At 36.3% G+C, this 22475-nt stretch overlaps 2 protein-coding genes and 1 non-coding gene across 3 annotated transcripts; 2 read left to right on the top strand and 1 right to left on the bottom strand.

Annotated features, from left to right (window-relative positions):
• Nucleotides 1-2525: 2525 nt before the first annotated feature.
• Nucleotides 2526-3738, top strand: LOC124828163 (uncharacterized). Its single transcript, XM_088103444.1, has 2 exons — nt 2526-3096; nt 3172-3738. The coding sequence occupies exons 1-2, from the start codon at nt 2609-2611 to the stop codon at nt 3581-3583; spliced, it is 900 nt and encodes a 299-aa protein (XP_087959570.1). The 5' UTR covers nt 2526-2608; the 3' UTR covers nt 3584-3738.
• A 172-nt stretch (nt 3739-3910) lies between these two features.
• LOC148205536 (haloacid dehalogenase-like hydrolase domain-containing protein At4g39970) lies at nt 3911-6931 on the top strand. The gene is made up of 11 exons (XM_088103445.1): nt 3911-4374; nt 4459-4552; nt 5062-5106; nt 5211-5261; nt 5452-5526; nt 5615-5648; nt 5957-6012; nt 6094-6153; nt 6354-6413; nt 6526-6572; nt 6659-6931. Exons 1-11 carry the CDS (start codon nt 3986-3988, stop codon nt 6705-6707), a joined length of 960 nt encoding a protein of 319 aa, XP_087959571.1. The 5' UTR covers nt 3911-3985; the 3' UTR covers nt 6708-6931.
• An 82-nt stretch (nt 6932-7013) lies between these two features.
• TRNAM-CAU (transfer RNA methionine (anticodon CAU)) lies at nt 7014-7098 on the bottom strand. The gene is given in 2 exon segments: nt 7014-7049; nt 7061-7098. It is a non-coding gene; the product is annotated as a tRNA-Met (tRNA).
• Nucleotides 7099-22475: the final 15377 nt, after the last annotated feature.

Genomic DNA, 22475 nt, shown 5'->3' with positions numbered 1-22475 from the left:
TATATATATATATATATATATATATATATGTGTGTGTGTGTGTGTGTGTGTGTTTGAGGATCCTTACAAATAAATTAAAAGGGTAGTAATAATTTTTCAACTTTGAGGATCCATATATTATATGTAGTTTCTATGTTTTTGGATTTTTTACAAATTAGTTCAATTTGGTCCACACATGATATCTAGGTCTAATTGAGTCTAATTAAGTTTATTAAAGGCAAGTTGGACTAATGTCATGTCCAATTGAATTGGGCTCACATTAAGTCAAGTAAAGTTAAATTCACGTTGGTTTAAGTTAAGTTAATATTAAGCTCACATTAAGTTGAGTCAAGTGAAACTCATCTCATATTGGCTTAGCTTGGTTCGATTCATTTCGGCTTGTCTCAGTTCGCTTTTGTTCGGTTCGACTGGGTGTGATTTGGTTTGGTTTGGTTCGGTTCAGTTTGGTTCGGCTTAGCTCGGCTCGATTGTGTTATGCTTGGTGCAGTTCAGTTTTGTTCGGTTCGGCTCGATTAGGTTCAGCTCGACTAGGCTTAATTCAATTCGCTTCAGTTCGATTTCGCTCGACTTGATTCGGTTCGATTTGGTTTGGCTCGGCTATGTTTTGTTTGTTTCGGTTCAACTCTTTTCAATGTATTTCGATTTTGTTTGGATTAGTTTGGCTGGACTCAACTCGTTTTGATTTGGTTTAATTTTTCTCGACTCAATTCGGTTTGATTTAATTCAATTTTACATAAAATTATTCACTGTTTGTTTCTCTGCGTGAAAAATAAGCCAAAAGAAAGAAATGTAAAATGTGGTATGAGAAACCAATAACTAAAATGGTTCCAAATGCAATATCAGCAGGTTAGTTAGTTGAGATCTGCATGCACAATTAACACTTGGTTTATCCAATTTAAGCATTTTGAGTTTGATTAAACTGAAGTTTTTGTAAGGGGCACTTGGATTATCTTTATAGGTTGAATTTCAAAAATGTATGTTCTTTTCTAGGATACTTGAACTGCGTAACATAAACTTTGGGCGTAGAGTTGAAGCACATGTCTAACAAAATTTTAATTAAGATTTTAATTACATAATAATATGAACATTTTGCTTTATTATCATAAAATATTAACTCACTATATGAGAGGAGCTTAATGTAAGAATATACACTTAACTAAAAACAACTTAATTGAATTCTCCATATATATATATATATATATATATATATATATATATATATATATATATATATATATATATATATATATATATATATATATATATATATAAGGTTTTTACCTTATTTTTATATAGTACAATAAATACTAAAAAAAGGAAAAGGAATAAATTTGTTTAAATGAAATGAAAGAATAGATAAATAAATAAAAAATTTGATATTTTATTTGTTATAGAAAAATTATTTAACATTATTACAATAAAAAACAAAAAAGTGTCCATAATTTATTATGGAAAAAATACATGCAATTACCCACTTTTTTTTTCATAAAAAAAATGCAAAGGTGGTTGAAGAAATTAAGAAATTAAACTAGTTTAAAAACTAACTTCAAATAGAATATTTGCAAGTTAGTTAGTTGAGATTTTTAGAGCACAATTAACACCTGATTTATCCAATTTAAACATTTTTAGCTTGATTAAACTGAATTTGTGCGATAAACTTCTTTTGAGGAGCAAGTTGTATTCGAAAAATATGAACTTGATACCTACATTATTAACTCGAAATATGACTAATAAAATAAATTTTATTACTCATTTCAATTTGATTTAATTATATATGGTGGGAAACTATGAAAAAGGTTGATTCCTCGACTGTTTCTTTGATCATACGTAACATCGAAGTTTCTTACCACTAAATTTGCCGTCTTCTCCACCATATAAGTTAATGGTAACCACTCAAATTTATCTTTGAAATCAACTAACAAGAAAATATGACGTAGCTGGGTTTTAAACAATGATCTTTTCAAAGCTTAAAAATAAGAGTTTCATACAACAGATAATATATTAAAAAAATTACAACTAATTCGTTCATTAATCCTCGTAATTTTTACATAATATACATTAATTAAAATAACCATTTTAGGTCAAACCGAGCTGAATCCAATGTGGAAAAGGTCCAAATTACATCTCTGAATTGTAAAAGACATCATATAGTTGGTTGAGTCCCAAAATAGTTGACTATAAACAGAACAAGTTGAAAAAAAAATATGTATGTATTTTAATTAAGATATAAAATTTGATTTTTAAACAAACTTAACTTTTTCTTTTAGTATTAACAAACTTTTCTTCTCTTATATAAGTCTTGACGATGGAAACTTACAATTAAAAAAGATAATAAAAACTAAAGTTTTGAAGCATAATATATTGCAAAAACCTCTGACATAAACATCTTGCTCTCGAATATTTGGAGTCATAAAACGTTAGGCACCGACAAAAAATGGGTGGCAAAGGTGTTGTTGGTCATTTCATTTAAATAAGGAAACGATTATTCAAAGTCAAAGTCTTCTGAAAGTGCAAACTGTGTATTTCCACGAAAGTAGAATGAAGAGGAAATATCTGTTTATAATGAGAATACGATAATATGCAATCAGAATTGAAGTGAGTGTTGAACATGGAGAGTGAGAGAGAACAAGTTAAGCAGAATCTGGGAGTCTTTGATATCCTCAATGAAGCTGTAACATTCTATGTCAAAAACATCAACTTTATCATCTTCACCTGTCTAACTTCCCTTCCTTTCTTTCTTCTTATGGTTTACTTTGAAACCTTGTTCCAGAAAATCATAGTTGAGATCCCACAAATTATATCACTCCTACCCTTTTTCGAACCAAGATATGCATATGTCTACTATATATCTGAAAATGGTGGCTTCGCCCGCGTAGACACACCTCATAAAAGTTTTAGTAATGATTATTTGCCTGTTTTGATTCAACTTGGATTGATTTACTTGGTGCCTCTTCACGTTCTAGATATCTGCTCTGCGGTTATAACTATGGATTCGGCTTCAAAGCTAAAGTCAGAAGGGAATTACATGAGTCTGAAGGATATGTTTAAAAGTTCCATTGACATGTCAATAATGAAAGGCACATTTATCACTTCTTTGTACGTAATGTTTTGGTCAACCTGTTTCTTGATTGCATTCCCATGGATACTGAATAACTGTTATATGCTCTTCAGGGATTTTGGGTATTACATATTTTTTACAGTAATCTGCTTTGTAGCATTTACAAAGCTGTTGATGGTGTATTTGGAATGGAGTGCTATTTGGAATATGAGTTTTGTGATATCGGTTGTGGAGGGTATATATGGTATTGGGGCTATACGAGTTTCATATTTCTTCAGCAGAGGAAATCAGCAGAGAGGATTACTTTTGATGTTTGTTTTCTTTGCCTTGGGGCTTTGTTTAAGGTTGTCATGTGTCTCCCTTCAATGCTATAAAAGAGGGTATGGGATATTTATGCAAATTGGGCTATTCACTGTGGTGAATACGCTCAAATGGGTGTCGTTTATGATTTACTTCCATGATTGCAAGGAGAGAAAAATGGAGAAGAAAATAGATGAGGAATCGGGTAAAGATCTTGAAAAATGATTCATGAAATAGTGAAACTTGGAGAATGGAGATAACTTGTTGCTGCTTCTATTTTGGGTCCGAAATATGTAGCACTATTATTATCTCAACTTTTTATCAGAAATAAATTGTGAATAAGGATTTTCCTCAATAAATCTATTTTATTCTTCGGTGTACTTTCTATTTACTTTATAAGAGTTAAATATATTTTTGATATTTAAATTTTGATATTTAAAAGAAAATGTATGATTGATGGAAAATATAGTAAAAGTCATAATTTGTGACAGGTAAAAATGGTAAGAAAATTTGGAAGATGATGGTTAGAAAGAAAAGAGAGTAGAAAGTTTGGAGAATGGCAATGCACAGAGAGCCACACAAAATATATTAGAATGATGGATGTGATGAGGAACACCACTTCTTCACATGGCTTCTTCTACTCTGGCACTCACTCTCACTGCCACCACAACCACCACCACCACCACCACCACCACCACCAACTCCTACTCCTTCTTCCCCAGAACCAAACACGCCTTTGCATATCCCAGAATCAACTTTTTCTCTTCCAAGAACCGCGCTTTATCCGTCTCTGCTTCCGCTTCCTCTTCTTCACGTTCGCTTCAGGCTCTCATCTTCGACTGCGACGGCGTCATCCTCGAGTCTGAGCACCTGCATCGCCAGGCCTACAACGATGCCTTTGTTCACTTCAACGTTCGGTGCCCCTCTTCTTCTTCTCCGGGCCCTCTCAACTGGGACGTCCAATTCTACGACGAACTCCAGAACCTCATTGGTGGAGGCAAACCCAAAATGCGATGGTTCTTTTTCTTTTCTTTTTTCTTCCTTATTCCTTTATCTTTTCAATGCTTCTTTACTGATTATACCGTTTCGGGGATTTTAAGGTACTTTAAGGAACACGGGTGGCCTTCGTCCACGTTGTTCGAGACGCCTCCGACCAGTGACGAGGATCGTGCCAAGTTGATTGACACTCTTCAGGTTTTTGTTTGTTTGTTTTCTTTCTTTTATTACTTGTCTGTCTTTGTGTCACATTGCTTCATGACATGGTTGTTATCGTTCCGATGAATTGAGTTGCCATGTTTCTCGTTCTCCGCGAGCTCAGACTCGGTCTACTGAACTTGGCAGCCTCCAAGATGGATATACTTAGAATTTACTTAGAATGCTTTTAAGGTGTAAAATTTAAACTGACATCTGACGGTAGATTACTTGTTATGGTAAGATTGTTAGATTTTGTGATACTTACTTTAAAACTCATGTTGAACATGTTTTCTAATTGGTTAATGGTGGAAATATCTTTACCTTACTCTTATGGGAACATTAAACTCTACTTATTTTGTGTGCCTGTGCTGCATTCATGGAATAACTGGTCAAGACCCTTTCAACTGTCATTTCCTTTTTTGTGGATCGACAAATATTAGCCCTTAACACGTTAGATTCATTAGTAACGACTCAAACCCTTTCAACTGTCATTCACTGCTGTTATGTAGGATTGGAAGACTGAGAGATACAAAGAAATAATCAAGTCTGGAAGTGTGAGTGGACTTCCGTTTATTTCTTGTCCTTGTGTTCCACTTTCCTGAACTGTGGAATTGGTGTTTGTGTTGTTGTTGCTAAATACTTGTACATTTTGACACAGGTAAAACCCAGACCTGGAGTTCTGAGATTGATGGATGAGGCCAAAGATGCAGTAAGATAAAGATAACGCTATATGTTTTCTAGCATTGTACTGATCTATTGTTTTTCATTACCTGAAGTATTACTTTATTTACTTGTGATGGGATTTTTGTTCTATCTGATTGTTGTTCTAACTAATGTTATGTTGGTTAGAGAGATGTTAGCTTTCAAGTCTGTCATGTTTTGCCCAATTTCTGTTGCAGGGGAAAAAGCTAGCTGTTTGTTCTGCAGCAACTAAAAGTTCAGTTATTCTGTGTCTTGAAAACCTTATAGGACTTGTAAGCCCTTTTTCTTTATACTCTCACTATTGGTAGTAAAAATTTATTTATTAATTTGCATTCAACCAAGTTATTATCTCTGTTGTAGGAGCGCTTTCAAGGCCTTGATTGCTTCCTTGCTGGTATACTTTCTTTGATTGATCATATAAACATTTCTGACTATTATTTCCTGATCAAGAATAATGAAACAAAACTTATACCATGCTGCAGCGCCAGCTGAGGCTTCAAAACTCAATTAATTTGCATCTAAATTCATTTTTCATCCTATAAGAAAATTGGATAACCCTTTTTCTCATAAAGTTAGTCCTAATATGTATGTGCAGAAAAAGGTTTCCTAGTCGACAGCATCCACTTTGCTTATCATCTTTTTATCTGGCAATACTTTGCTACTCAAATTTAAATGCATCTGTTCTTTTATCTGATCTTTCAGGTGATGATGTGAAGGAAAAGAAACCTGACCCATCAATATACCTGACAGCTTCCAAGGTTTTAAATCTTTGAAACCTGAAACTCTAAAATTTCTTTTATACACTAACAGAGTGAGCATAATTTACATGAGCATTGCAGAAGCTAGGTATATCAGACAAAGATTGCTTGGTGGTAGAGGATAGTGTTATTGGATTACAGGTACATTTTCTTTTTAGTGTCAATTTTCTACTTCCTTTGAGATTTAACCAATCTCAAGAAAAGAAGATTAACTGAATGAGCTCAGAAATACCACTACACGAGCTTTTAGACATATGGAATTTCGTTTTGTTCCTTAATTTGCCAAATTACATTTAGACAAAATGCTCAAACTATCATCTGGTCTAAATTAACCTCTGCAGGCAGCAACACAAGCAGGGATGTCATGCGTGGTTACCTACACACCTTCCACAGCTGATCAGGTGAGGCAATTAAGTAAACGTTGAAATAAGTTTAACAGCAAAATGCCAATAACTATCCATTCAAACTAGCTGCATGATGATGTACCTGGATTTTATTTTGGATGTATTGTAGGATTTCAAGGAGGCCATAGCACTCTACCCTGACTTGAGTAACGTAAGGTATGATACGTTGCTGCTAACAACTTAAGATATTAGGTTTTGTTCATTTATGATCAGATACTAAAATTGTGTGAACCATCATGCAGATTGAAAGATTTGGAATTACTGCTTCAAAATGCAGTACCTGCAAAATAAAAGATTTGCGTGTAAATGTTACCGTTTCTGCTGACCTGTAGAGGTTTCTATCAGGAAATTGGTATCTCTCTAAAAACAGACATTTTTCATATATTTCACAGCGGATGTATACATGTAAGTTAAAATATGACAACAATTCTTTGCAAAATGTGGTAAAGATCACAATGTATTGTTTATGTGTTGTTGTCGTTAAATTGGAATGGTTGCCATATATTTTTTTATCACGTCCAGTGCTACAAAAATTGAGATATTTTGGTTAGGATCAGTTTTTTTTCAACATAAAAACAAGCAAGGAAAAAAAATAATTGGGGTGAGAGAGGCTCGAACTCTCGACCTCAGGATCACTCAGAAGCTATGAGACCTACGCGCTAGCCAACTGCGCCACCACCCCATGTTGTACAACTACTGTTTTTCATTATAAATTTTGTAAAATATTGATTAATTTTGCATCAGACTTTCTTAAAAAGTTTACATATTTTAACATTATCTATATTTCTATTTCATAATCCTAAAATTTATTATTTTATTTTATAATTTCGTTTGTATTTATTTTTATTAGTTGAATATAATATTTTATTATGAAAAAAGGTGTAACATCCCAATAAATGATAATTACCATAAATCAGAATACAAATTACATTTACAGAAATTACAGTGCAGTCTTAAGATTTACAGTAGCTGCTCAAAATTTAAAACTGAACATACAGCACTTTACAATGTTCAGAATTTCTGCAAAATGCAAAACAGATCTGCATGAACAATTCTGCAGAACTATATATACAGACTACCAAAAATACAGCACATAAAACTAACTAATGCTGCTACGGAGACGAGCCTCTACTGTTCAGCTTTAACTTCAACTTCCACAAGATTGGCATCCTCCAAATTTTCTTCTTCCAGCATAGTTTCAAGGGGTGTCTCACCATCTGCTCACATCCACAACGGATGATCATTCCATTGACAAGACGGACATACAGAAACAGTAGACAACACAAGGAAATTGCAAGGGTAAGCTTAGGTAATTTAATTCAATACAATCAACATGATTTAACATATAAAATCAGTCATATAATTCATACAATATTAAACACATATCCACGCATACAGTAACTCATCCAAATTCTCATAATTAAAGACTGTCCGGACTGTATGATCCATGTATCTACAGGCGTTCCTGCACCCGGGTGATGTAGTAACTGGGATACCCTCAACAGCTGCCACCCGAGGTTAACCCTTATCAGCCCAAGTACTATAAGGACTAGGGCCTCCTGCCATTCCCACGCATGAACTACTCTCCTCTACCTGAGGATGAGCAATCACGGAATATCAGGATGAACAGCCATCAGTAGCTTAATCCATGGTCATACTACACTACTTCTCATATTCACATCATGGAGACGTTCCTCCTTGGAACGCTCATTCACAATCCAAATCTCATAAATCCATTCAAATCATCATTCGTACACATTCACAATTTCTCTTAATCAAATTTTCATTCTGTGATCCACTCTCTTAATTTAACTACAAGTTACTCTTTAATAGATCAAGACAACTGTATTACAGTGCACTGCAGCCTCGTTTCTGAACGAAAGAAACGAATCTTTATCCATTCACGTAAGTTAAGAACACTTAAGAATTTAATTGAGATTGAATCAAGAAGATCTGAATAATACTTAGGATAATTCTAAGTATAATACTGGAGATTGAATAAAAAGGATCATTATAATTTAGATATATTTAAATAAATAACCAGAATATGATAAGATTCAGATACGAACACTGCCATTGAAAAACCGAACGTTAAATAAGAATTTGGACGAACACCATATACGTTCGCTCACGAATCAATGATAGGACGAGCGTTCAATTATAAAACCGAACACTGCTTAGGACGGACGCCAGTCAATGACCGAGCACCAAATAGAACGAACGCGCATGGGAACGAACGCGCATAGGAACGAACATTCAGTATCAGACCGAACGCTAACTGGAACGAACGCTCAATCTAAGATCGAGAGTTCCTTTGGACGAACACTCAGTATAATACTGAGCGCCACTTATGACGAACGCTGGTGAACAAAACCGTGCGTACAAATACTCTTCAATTTATTTTTAAATGGTTGGACACGCTAAGCTGAGCCGAACGCTCAAACCTAACTCTGCACACAAATAACGCTCGTTCTCGATCCGAATCCTCTCCAAATGAAAGAATTCTTACTCTAAGTTATTTTCCAGTGAAACCGAACGGTATAAGACCGTTCGATGACGAGCGTACACCATCAATCAGAGAAGATCAGATTTTCCAGATTTTCAAACACGGGAATTTCACAGTTTTACATACGATTCATAACTTAGAATTTATCTTTAACATAAATCTCATACATTCCATAATTCATTCTATCAATCCATAAATACAGAATCTTCCATGTTCCAGTTTCAAACATATCATTATCAACATACAATTCAGATCATTATCATTCCAAAATTATGCAGAAATCAATCACATTACAACTCATACATCTCATTCACTGCATAATTTCACACAACATTCCTGATATACATCCATTTCAATTCTGCTCAATCACGCATATTCAAAATTCATATATTGCATACATTTCAGACATCCATCATAATTCATTACTGTCATACAGGTCAAACATATATTAAATTAAATTACTAAAGCTTCCCTTACCTGTTATTGCAGTGTACTTCCAATTGCTTAGAATTTCACTCTTGCACTCACGGCTTTCTATCCAGAAGTTCACTCAACCACTTCCACTAAATCTAATAAACCAAAATCATAACAGATCAGATTTCTAATCATGCATGCAACCAGAATTTTGGTTCGCATGAACTAAATGGATAATTATGCAGAACGAGAACTTACCAGCTCAGTTCTCAGTTCTGTTCGGATCAAATTGATGCTCACGGTGCAGGGAAAGTTTCTACTGGGTCTGAAATGAGATTAGAAGAGATTATGGTGAGTTACTTCGGAGAGGAGATGAAAGAGTTCGAAGAGAATGCAGAGATGGAGAAGGCTAGAGTTTCGTGAGAAAGAGAGTGATTGCGTGCAGAGAATGGGAAGAGTTTTTCTGAAAATTCACTCCCTTCCTGCACAGAAACTAACTCCCACTCTCCACAAACCACTTGTCTTCCACTAACGTCCTCAGAGTGCTATCACTGTGACACTTGGCAAACGCATGAAGTGGGAGTGTGAGTGGAATTTGACGTGTCCAGGTGCATTAATAGTGTTGATCAGAGAATGAATTAGTGTATTAATTATCAGGTTCTCACATTCCCCCTAACTACAAATATTTTCGTCCTCGAAAATTCTAAAGCTTACCAGGGAATAGATGTGGATACAATTCTCTCACAGCCTCTTCAACCTCCCATGTTGAGTCACCAGTCTTTGCATTCCACACCACTTTCACGAGACGAACATCCTTTCCCTTGTAGAGTCTGGTGCGGCTGTCTTCCACACAAACAGGTTGCATCTCCAGTGTTCTATCTGGCCGAAGTTGGATATCTTCTAACTCCAGTACGTGTGATGGATCAGCTATATATTTGCGGAGTTGAGAGACATGAAAGACTGGATGAAGGTTGGACAGTTGAGGTGGTAAAGCCAATTCATACGCCACTGCTCCAATCTTCTTCAGAATTTGATAAGGTCCAACATACTTAGGAGAAAGCTTCTTTGGACGAAGAACTCTTCCCACACCAGTGATTGGATTCAACCTCAGAAACACGTGATCTCCAGCAGCAAATTCTAAGGGTCTTCTTCTCTTATCAGCATACGATTTCTGCCTGCTTTGGGAAGTCTTCAAACGCTCTTGGATTAGTTTCACTTTCTCTGTTGTTTGTTGGATTAATTCTGGTCCGGTTAATGCAGTCTCGCCTTCTTGGAACCAGCACAAAGGAGTTCTACACTTCCTTCCATAAAGAGCTTCAAACGGTGCCATTCCTATGCTTGCTTGATAACTGTTATTATACGTGAATTCAACAAGCGGCAGAACCTCATCCCATACTCCCATATGATCTATCACACACGTTCTCAACAAGTCTTCAAGAGTCTGGATGGTTCGTTCAGATTGGCCATCCGTCTGAGGGTGATATGCAGAACTCATTTGCAGTTTGCTTCCCAATTCTCCTTGCAATGACTGCCAAAAACGAGATGTGAATCTCGTGTCCCGATCTGATATAATACTGGAAGGAACTCCATGCAATCTAACAATTTCCCTAACGTACAGTTTGGCCAAGTTTGTCATGGACATCTTCAAATTAACGGCTAGGAAGTGGGCACTCTTAGTTAATCTATCCACAATCACCCAAATTGAATCATGGTTTCGGACTGTGCGAGGCAGATGAGTCACGAAATCCATGGAGATGCCATCCCACTTCCATTCTGGAATTTCCAATGGCTGCAGCAATCCTCCTGGTCTTTGGTGTTCAGCCTTGGCTCTTTGACAGGTTAAGCAAGTTGACACAAAACGTGCAATGTCACTCTTCATTCCTGGCCACCAGAAGGATAAACGAAGGTCTTGATACATCTTAGTCATGCCAGGATGCATGCTAAGACGGCTGCGATGTCCCTCCTCCAATATAATTCTTTTCAGTTCCCCATCGTTTGGAATGCAAGTTCTACCCCTGTAACGTAACATGCCATCCGTTCCAGCATTGAATCCCTTAGCCTGATCTGTACCGAGCACGTTCAAGATTTTCACCAATTCTTCATCCTCACGTTGCTTCATCCAAATTCTGTCAAATACATCACTGGAAATTCTAAGATTACAGCATCTGATAACGTCCGTTCCTACATCAAACTGTAATCTTAGATCTCTAAAACTCTCCACCAAATTCCACTCCTTCACCATCAATGCCGAGACCCTTACTGCCTTCCTACTCAAAGCATCAGCCACCACATTTGCTTTCCCAGGATGATACAACAGTTCAAATTCATAATCCTTCAAGAATTCAAGCCACCTCCTTTGTCTCATATTCAATTCCTTTTGATCAAAGAGGTACTTGAGACTCTTGTGATCACTAAATACTTGGAACGTTGCACCATACAGATAATGCCTCCAGATTTTTAAAGCAAACACGACTGCTGCTAGCTCCAAGTCGTGTGTGGGGTAATTCTTCTCGTGAATTTTCAGCTGCCTGGAAGCATAAGCCACTGCCCTCCGTTCCTGCATCAGTACACAGCCCAAACCCTGATAGGATGCATCACAATACACTTCAAAAGGTTTGGCCGTGTCTGGAATGACCAACACAGGAGCACTCGTTAATTTCCTCTTTAATTCCTGGAAGCTCTCCTCACATTTATCCGTCCAAGCAAATGGCTGGTCCTTCCTGGTGAGGTAAGTCAGAGGGGCTACTATTTTAGAAAATCCCTCAATGAATCTCCTATAATAGCCCGCGAGTCCCACAAAGCTTCTAACCTCCGTGACTGAACGTGGACTCTCCCAATCCAGCACTGCTTTCACCTTGGCTGGATCCACTGCAATGCCGCCAGCAGAAACAACATGCCCCAAAAACTGGATCTCTTTCATCCAGAATTCACACTTTGAACACTTGGCATACAGCTCCTTCTCCCTCAACACGCTCAAGACAATCCTCAAGTGGTCTTCATGCTCTTCCAAGCTCTTGGAATATATGAGGATGTCATCAATAAACACCACAACAAACTTATCAAGGTACGGTCTGAAGATTCTGTTCATATAATCCATGAAGATTGCAGGTGCGTTAGTCACTCCAAAGGGCATCACCACATACTCATAATGGCCATAACGAGACCGAAATGCAGTCTTCTGAATATCCCCCTCTTTCACTCTAATTTGATGATAGCCCGAACGTAAATCAATCTTAGAGAACACACACGCACCATGCAATTGGTCCAGCAGGTCATCAATCCTTGGAAGAGGATACTTGTTCTTGATGGTCAGTTTATTAAGTTGTCTATAATCAATGCATAGCCGTGAGCTGCCATCCTTCTTCTTGACCAACAATACAGGTGCTCCCCAAGGTGAAGCACTTGGACGGATGAACCCCTTGTTCATCAATTCTTCAATCTGTTTCTTGAGCTCTAATAATTCCGCTGGTGCCATTCTGTAAGGTTGAACCGAGATGGGTGCCGCAGTGGTTACCAAATCAATTGTGAATTCAACCTCACGGATAGGAGGTAGACCAGGGACTTCATCCGGAAAAACATCTGGAAACTCATCCACTACTGTTCGTCCTCTGCTGCCATCATTGTTGGACGAACTCTCTACCCCATTATCTTCATACGTCATTATCAGAAAACAGCTTGCTCCCTCCATGATATCCTCCTTCAACTGACCGAGAGTGAGAGACAATTCTTCTTCTTCTTCATTGGGAAAAACCAACTCCTTCTTCCCGCAATCAATGAGGATCCGATTGGTAGCCGACCAATCCATCCCCAAAATTACTTCTAAGTCTTGCAGGGGTAAACAAATAAGATTGACCTTATATCTACGCCCCTCAACTTCTATAGGACATCTTACACAAACAGTAGATGTCTTAATCCCACCAGCCGCTGGGGTTGACACCACCAGATCGAACTGTAACTCGCTCTCCACTAGCCCCAACTTCTCAACACACGCCTTCGAGATGAAGGAATGAGTTGCCCCCGAATCATACAACACATCACACGGTTTTCCAAACAGTAAGCAAGTGCTGGTGATGAGTGTACCTGAACGAGCAGCCTCAGCACCAGTAATAGCATAAACTATTCCTGTGGCTTGTGCACGTCCACCTCTCCCTTGTGAAGTCCTTCCAGCATTTGGCGGTCTCATCACCGCACGTCCTCCCATATTACACTCCTGATCCGAGTGTCCATTCCTCCCACATTTGTTGCAATGCTTTACTCCAGCCAGTTGAGGACAAGCCCATCTCAAATGTGGTCCTCCACACTGATAGCACGTCAAACTCCTTTGATGTCCAGTTTGGCCAACAGTGACCAAGGCTTGTGATCCGCCAGGTGCAGGAGTTGGACGAACGTATGGGGACCTTCTTACGTTCGTATTGTTTCTGGATACAACCTGCCCCCTATTCAACTGCTGCTTCTTCTGTTGCTCGGCCTCAGCAACGTTCTTCTCCAATACCTTTGCTCTTTCAACCATGGCAGGGAAAGATCTGATACATAAGCAGGATATTAACACTTTCAAATTACTCCTCAGCCCATTTTCAAATTTCCTGCACTGCCATTCTTCACTGGTTGCCATGGTATTAAAACGGACCAGATGTTTGAATTTATTAGTGTACTCCGAGACAGACATACTGCCTTGCACCAATTGAAGGAACTCCACTTCCTTAGCAAACCGTACACTGTCAGGAAAGTACTCTTCATAGAATTTGGTTCTGAAAACTTCCCAAGAAATTGGACTTTGGGATTCTGTCAACAGCATCTTCACACTGGACCACCAATGGCTAGCTTCACCCGTCAACAAATACTCTGTGAATGCCAAACGGTTCTCATTTGGACACCTCTTGGCATCATAAATCCTTTCCATATCTCTTAGCCACTGATCCGCTTCATCAGGAAGCCCCTTTCCATTGAATTTGGCAGGATGGTGTTGCAGGAAACTTTCCAAACTCCATTCTGCATGAGGTGCAGCGTTAGAAGAAGAGGCTCCTGGTGTGCCTCTAGTAGAGGTCAGCAGGTCCATCAACTGCCTCTGAGTTGCTTCAGAGCTAATACGTGAGGCCTCCAAACTATTCAGTGCTTCCTGGTTTTGCCTCATTAAGGCAGCGTTCTGTTCTATCAAAGTGGTGTTCTGTTGTTGAAGCCTGTCAATGACTGTCTCCAACATCCTGGTATTACTAGAAGAGTCAGCCTCGTTTGGCTGAGGTGGGGGAGGAAGTCTAGGCGCCATTCGTTTTCTGGTTCAGAGAAAACGCACGTTAGTTATGTTCAAGAGTTAAAAATAATAACTCATCAACACACAATAAGCACACAACGAAAACATAGTGTACTCATACCCTACATGTCCTTAAAAGAACAAAACTGCTCTGATACCAAGAAATGTAACATCCCAATAAATGATAATTACCATAAATCAGAATACAAATTACATTTACAGAAATTACAGTGCAGTCTTAAGATTTACAGTAGCTGCTCAAAATTTAAAACTGAACATACAGCACTTTACAATGTTCAGAATTTCTGCAAAATGCAAAACAGATCTGCATGAACAATTCTGCAGAACTATATATACAGACTACCAAAAATACAGCACATAAAACTAACTAATGCTGCTACGGAGACGAGCCTCTACTGTTCAGCTTTAACTTCAACTTCCACAAGATTGGCATCCTCCAAATTTTCTTCTTCCAGCATAGTTTCAAGGGGTGTCTCACCATCTGCTCACATCCACAACGGATGATCATTGCATTGACAAGACGGACATACAGAAACAGTAGACAACACAAGGAAATTGCAAGGGTAAGCTTAGGTAATTTAATTCAATACAATCAACATGATTTAACATATAAAATCAGTCATATAATTCATACAATATTAAACACATATCCACGCATACAGTAACTCATCCAAATTCTCATAATTAAAGACTGTCCGGACTGTATGATCCATGTATCTACAGGCGTTCCTGCACCCGGGTGATGTAGTAACTGGGATACCCTCAACAGCTGCCACCCGAGGTTAACCCTTATCAGCCCAAGTACTATAAGGACTAGGGCCTCCTGCCATTCCCACGCATGAACTACTCTCCTCTACCTGAGGATGAGCAATCACGGAATATCAGGATGAACAGCCATCAGTAGCTTAATCCATGGTCATACTACACTACTTCTCATATTCACATCATGGAGACGTTCCTCCTTGGAACGCTCATTCACAATCCAAATCTCATAAATCCATTCAAATCATCATTCGTACACATTCACAATTTCTCTTAATCAAATTTTCATTCTGTGATCCACTCTCTTAATTTAACTACAAGTTACTCTTTAATAGATCAAGACAACTGTATTACAGTGCACTGCAGCCTCGTTTCTGAACGAAAGAAACGAATCTTTATCCATTCACGTAAGTTAAGAACACTTAAGAATTTAATTGAGATTGAATCAAGAAGATCTGAATAATACTTAGGATAATTCTAAGTATAATACTGGAGATTGAATAAAAAGGATCATTATAATTTAGATATATTTAAATAAATAACCAGAATATGATAAGATTCAGATACGAACACTGTCATTGAAAAACCGAACGTTAAATAAGAATTTGGACGAACACCATATACGTTCGCTCACGAATCAATGATAGGACGAGCGTTCAATTATAAAACCGAACACTGCTTAGGACGGACGCCAGTCAATGACCGAGCACCAAATAGAACGAACGCGCATGGGAACGAACGCGCATAGGAACGAACATTCAGTATCAGACCGAACGCTAACTGGAACGAACGCTCAATCTAAGATCGAGAGTTCCTTTGGACGAACACTCAGTATAATACTGAGCGCCACTTATGACGAACGCTGGTGAACAAAACCGTGCGTACAAATACTCTTCAATTTATTTTTAAATGGTTGGACACGCTAAGCTGAGCCGAACGCTCAAACCTAACTCTGCACACAAATAACGCTCGTTCTCGATCCGAATCCTCTCCAAATGAAAGAATTCTTACTCTAAGTTATTTTCCAGTGAAACCGAACGGTATAAGACCGTTCGATGACGAGCGTACACCATCAATCAGAGAAGATCAGATTTTCCAGATTTTCAAACACGGGAATTTCACAGTTTTACATACGATTCATAACTTAGAATTTATCTTTAACATAAATCTCATACATTCCATAATTCATTCTATCAATCCATAAATACAGAATCTTCCATGTTCCAGTTTCAAACATATCATTATCAACATACAATTCAGATCATTATCATTCCAAAATTATGCAGAAATCAATCACATTACAACTCATACATCTCATTCACTGCATAATTTCACACAACATTCCTGATATACATCCATTTCAATTCTGCTCAATCACGCATATTCAAAATTCATATATTGCATACATTTCAGACATCCATCATAATTCATTACTGTCATACAGGTCAAACATATATTAAATTAAATTACTAAAGCTTCCCTTACCTGTTATTGCAGTGTACTTCCAATTGCTTAGAATTTCACTCTTGCACTCACGGCTTTCTATCCAGAAGTTCACTCAACCACTTCCACTAAATCTAATAAACCAAAATCATAACAGATCAGATTTCTAATCATGCATGCAACCAGAATTTTGGTTCGCATGAACTAAATGGATAATTATGCAGAACGAGAACTTACCAGCTCAGTTCTCAGTTCTGTTCGGATCAAATTGATGCTCACGGTGCAGGGAAAGTTTCTACTGGGTCTGAAATGAGATTAGAAGAGATTATGGTGAGTTACTTCGGAGAGGAGATGAAAGAGTTCGAAGAGAATGCAGAGATGGAGAAGGCTAGAGTTTCGTGAGAAAGAGAGTGATTGCGTGCAGAGAATGGGAAGAGTTTTTCTGAAAATTCACTCCCTTCCTGCACAGAAACTAACTCCCACTCTCCACAAACCACTTGTCTTCCACTAACGTCCTCAGAGTGCTATCACTGTGACACTTGGCAAACGCATGAAGTGGGAGTGTGAGTGGAATTTGACGTGTCCAGGTGCATTAATAGTGTTGATCAGAGAATGAATTAGTGTATTAATTATCAGGTTCTCACAAAAGGGTTGTAAACTGAAAATAAGGGAAAATAATAAGTGTTAAAAATATAATTTTCCTTTTGTGCTTTTAGTTTTATGTTTATTGTGGTGTCAACTCAATTATACATTACCATCTCAAACAAGTTTGATAGTATTTGTTAATTATCAGATGGAAAATGGAATGACCAACTCAAATTTAAAATCCTTCCAAGTATGATTACTGAATTTGTGCAATTAAAATTTTCGAAGCTAAATTCGCACATCAAACAAAAGTACAAGTATGCATGTTAATAGACTCCTTTAAAAATCAATACTTCAGAAAAAAAAACTAATAAAATAAGGATATTAGAAAAATATTAACATTGTTGTTTAGCTGAATAGGTGCAAATGTGAAAGATAAAAAAAGGGAAAGAAAGATACTGAAAAATTTTAATTGTTTTACGACAAAACATTAAAAAAGAAAGTAAAAATACTGAACAAAAATGGTGGTCCTAATTTAATTACCCGTTTATAAAATAATTGTCAATAATGTGATAAAGTTAGTATATGTAATTTTGTAAAATAAGGAAATGTATACAAAAAAAATAGTAAAACAAAACCATATCTGAAAAGAAAAAAGAAACATGTCGGTCCCATTTCAAATTTCAACCCAAAAAGAGAATAAATGCTCAAAAAAGAGAAGGAATGCACAACTAGGTAGAAATACATAGTGATTTGCACACATGTCAATTATGTTGCTAAAGTGAAAAAGAAATAAGTGTTTTTACGACTACAAGAGCACCATAATTAATGATTGTCTTTTCTTTATTTTTTTGTTATAATTATAATAATAAATAATTAAAAAAATGTAGGATCCCGATATTTTGATAACTATATTTTAACAATTTTTTTACAAGGTCACGTGTCAGTGTCTCATTGATCAGTTTAGAATAAAATTAAAATATGAAAATGTGACGTGAAAAAGGTCACAGGGTTAAGAGATTGTTCATTCCAAAATTATCCCTCACCGTATTTGATCTCTTCCTTCTCTCATATTCTCCAATTTATGTTCTCTCTCTTCATTCTGGTTCTCTCTCCTCATTTTCGTTCTCCCTCCATTTTTGTCATCTCTCGAACCTTTGGTGAAGCTCGTGATTTGCGAGGTACAAACCCAAAGCTTCAACCTTTGGTGAAGGTCCTCATTTGCGTGGGACGAACCCAAAGTCCGCTCTCCTCATTTTGTCATCCATTTCGTTCGCTCTCATATTCCTCATTGTGCACAATGGCATTCTCCAGTGACCATGGTGGTTCGAGCAAGGTAAATGGGTTTATCCATTTTCTTCATTGTGTTTTGGGTTTGGCATTGGGTTTTCGCTATTGTGTTTAATTTTTTTTTTCGTTTTTGGGATTTCGCATTTTCTTATTTTGGTCTCTTTGATGCAATTGTGTGTTCATCATTCTTTTTCAACAAAGTATGTTTTGCTTTGAAGAGAAGAATAAAAGGAGAAATGTACAAAGTAAGTCTCGTGCAGAATCTGACATAAACACTGCCTTTGTAAGCTTGGGAAGCATGTACAACAACCAACCCAGTGTGCAGAGGTTTGTGAGGTTCTGATCGCAAAAGCGTTACAAGAGCAAGGTGCTTAGAACCCTATACACAGGAAATAGAGTGAAACACAAGTGATTTTTGTATTGAATTGTTATAGAAAGGAATACAAAATTGTACGTAGATGAACAAATAAGTTTATTGTACCCAATTTTTTAATGAAATAAAAGATGAAACTTTACTTTAGTTGGTTATTGTTAAAGTTAATTGAAGTTTTAATGTCTTTGTTATTCTCATTGTCAAATATGTTGTTGTTTGGAATGTGAATAAACAAAGTGACCAATGCGATTGAGTATCATCCATGAATAATGATATCACCAATTTTCAATGCATCTATGACATGCGTAGCCTATTTTGTCTCTTATAATCGATTACAATGAGCTTGTAAACGATTACACGAACAAAAATTTGGTTTTGTACAAAAACTTGTGTTATAGGAGCCAGCTGTGGGCACATAAGTAGTCAAAGGCAATTTGAGTGAGATAACATGTTGTTAACTTTGACCTGGTTATTTTAACGATAACTTTTTTCACCGACCTCCAAATGATGCGATTCTTTTTTTATTAAAAACTAAACTCAAAGCTCTTTCCAATGACTACTAATGTGTAATTTTTTAACATCTCAGTAGGTACAATTTATTCCTTAAAGTTAACGCTTTATATATTCCTGCCAACTCTAACCTTTGCTGGTTGTTTTGCTCTTAAATTTCTTCACCGAACTCCAAATGAGTTAATTCTTTTTTTTGGAATCTAGACTCAAATAGTTTTCAAATGACTAGCAACCCATAGTTTTTAGACCATTGTATTAGATACAGTTAATTTCCCAAAAACAACATTTTATAAGCTTCCTAAATGAGTTTACTTTCAAGTTATTGTTTCATGTTTCTTATTTTAGATAGGAAAATTACAAATTAGTAGTCGTTGAAAAGTTTTTTGAGTCCATTTTCTAATAAAGAAAAAGAATAAACTCATTTAAAGTTCGGTGGAGAAAGTTAAAAGTAAAACAACCAGCAAAGGTCAGAGGTGGTAGGAATATATAAAACGTTAACTTTAAGGAATTAATTGTACCTACTCACATGTCCAAAAATTACAAATTAATAGTCATTGGAAAGCTTTTTGAGTCTATTTTCTAATAAAATAAAATCACATCATTTGAAGGTCTGTACGAAAAGTTATGATTAAAATAGTCAGCAAAGGTCAAATCCCATATATGTTTTTGAACCAAGGTACGTGAAATGCAGGACCCAGTTGTGGGCACATAAGTAGCCAAAGACATTTTACGTAATTTTTTAATATTTATTGAATGGATAAGAGTTATTTTTAATGTTTAATTGTGAGTAAGCCTGGAAACTGGGTTGTGGGCAGTCCTTGGTGGAGGAAAGACCCAATGTTGGTGTCATGAATAAGTTAGGTGAAGGCTTGAAACAAGTGTAGGCCATGTTGTACGTTGTAATCGATTACAAAGGTCTTGTAAACGATTACACGAACAAAAATCTGGTTTTGTACAAAAACTTGTGCTGTAGGAGCCAGTTGTGGACACATAAGTAGCCAAAGGCAATTTGAGTGAGATAACATGCTATCAACTTTGACCTTTGATGACTATTTTAATCATAACTTTTCCATAGACCTCCAAATCATGTGATTCTTTTTTTATTAGAAAATATACTCAAAACTCTTTCCAATGACTACTAATTTGTTATTTTTGGACATCTGAGTAGGTGCAGTTAATTCTTTAAAGTTAATGTTTTATACATTTCTGCCACCTCTGACCTTTGTTGGTTGTTTTGCTCACAACTTTTTTCACCGAACTCCAAATGAGTTTATTCTTGTTTTGTTGGAATCTAGACTCAAAGACCTTTCAAATTATGCCTTGGTAATCAAGTGAGGACCTTTTTGGCCATTGTAATCGATTACAAGGACCCTATAAACGATTACACGAACAAAAATATGATTTTGTACAAAAACTTGTGCTACAGGAGCGAGCTGTGGGCACATAAGTAGCCAAAGACATTTTACGTAATTTTTTCATATTTCTTGGATGGATGAGACTTCTTTTTAGTGTTTAAGATTGAGTAAAGCCTGAAAACTGAGGTTTGGGCAACCCATGGTGGAGGAAAGACCCAATGTTGGTGTGATGATCATGTTAACTAAGTCTTGAACTCAGTTGTGAGAACGTCACTCCCCAAAGGCAATTTGAGTGAGATGTTGTCAACTTTGACCTTTGATGACTATTTTAATTATAAATTTTTCCACATACCTCCAAATGATGTGATTATTTTTTTATTAGGAAATAGACTCAAAACTCTTTCCAATGACTACTAATTTTTTATTTTTGGACATCTGAGTAGGTGCAGTTAATTCTTTAAAGTTAAAGTTTTATACATTTTTGCCACCTCTGACCTTTGCTGATTGTTTTGCTCATAACTTTCTTTACCAAACTTCAAATGAGTTGATTCTTATTTTGTTAGAATCTAGACTCAAAACCTTTCAAATTATGCCTTGGTAATCAAGTGTGGGCCTCTTTGGCCATTGTAATCGATTACAAGGACCCCTGTAAACGATTATATGAACAAAAATCTGGTTTTATACAAAAACTTGTATTGCAGGAGTCATTGTGGACACATAAGTAGCCAAAGACATTTATTTTACAGTCATTTTTCATATTGAAAAAAATTTATGATAGTAAAAGGATAGAATTCGGAAAAAAAAATTTGCAGATATTCCAAAGAAGAAATATTAGATTAACTAAAAATAAAAAATCACATTCTTTTTTTCAATTTTTAATGAAAAAAATATATATAGATATCTTTCTATATATATTTGTATTTTGAAAATCCAGCTACAACTTTTTCTTGAATCAACAAAATTTTTTTTAAATAAATGGCTTTACGATAATGAACCAACTATAGAAAGAACTTATAAATCAAATCAAAGTATAATTCCCTTTATTTTAAAATTACACAAAAACTTTAATAATAGGAATGCGAATTCCCGACATTTATTTTACAGTCATTTTTTCATATTTCTTGAATGGATGAGACTTCTTTTAAGTGTGAGTAGAGCACGTATATATATATATATATGGTCGAACAACACTAGTACATAACGTACTAGATCAAAATTGAAATTTTATTCATATAATATATTATCAGTACATCTTATCCAACATTTATAATTATGATCTTTTGTATACAAAAAACGTGTACAAGTTCCAACTCGAGTAAAAAATTTCTTTCGATCGATAGGAAGACCCGCAAGAATGAAAGCAATGCTCCACAAAAAAAATTTCTTTCGATCGACAAGAAGACCCGCAAGAATGAAAGCAATGCTCTACATAAAATGAAAATGACAGAAATGAAAATGGTGGAGAGAGAAAATCTCAAATGAAACCGCGAAATGAAAAGGAGAATCTTAAATGACTTTCCAAAAATACCCTCCACAACAAAATGCACCTTCT

This window comes from Vigna umbellata, chromosome 1, assembly GCF_029865625.1.
Source record: "Vigna umbellata cultivar VRB3 chromosome 1, Vumbellata_1.0, whole genome shotgun sequence".
Classification (NCBI taxonomy): Eukaryota; Viridiplantae; Streptophyta; class Magnoliopsida; order Fabales; family Fabaceae; genus Vigna; species Vigna umbellata.
Note: the sequence above shows the minus strand (reverse complement) of the source record. Positions and strands in the feature narration are given on the sequence as shown.

Coding starts and splice junctions, on each gene's coding strand:
- LOC124828163 (XM_088103444.1), top strand. CDS start 2,609: ATGGAGAGTGAGAGAGAACAAGTTAAGCAGAATCTGGGAGTCTTTGAT. Junction 3,097..3,171: donor GGCACATTTATCACTTCTTT/GTACGTAATGTT, acceptor TATGCTCTTCAG/GGATTTTGGGTATTACATAT.
- LOC148205536 (XM_088103445.1), top strand. CDS start 3,986: ATGGCTTCTTCTACTCTGGCACTCACTCTCACTGCCACCACAACCACC. Junction 4,553..5,061: donor AGTTGATTGACACTCTTCAG/GTTTTTGTTTGT, acceptor GCTGTTATGTAG/GATTGGAAGACTGAGAGATA. Junction 6,414..6,525: donor CACCTTCCACAGCTGATCAG/GTGAGGCAATTA, acceptor GATGTATTGTAG/GATTTCAAGGAGGCCATAGC.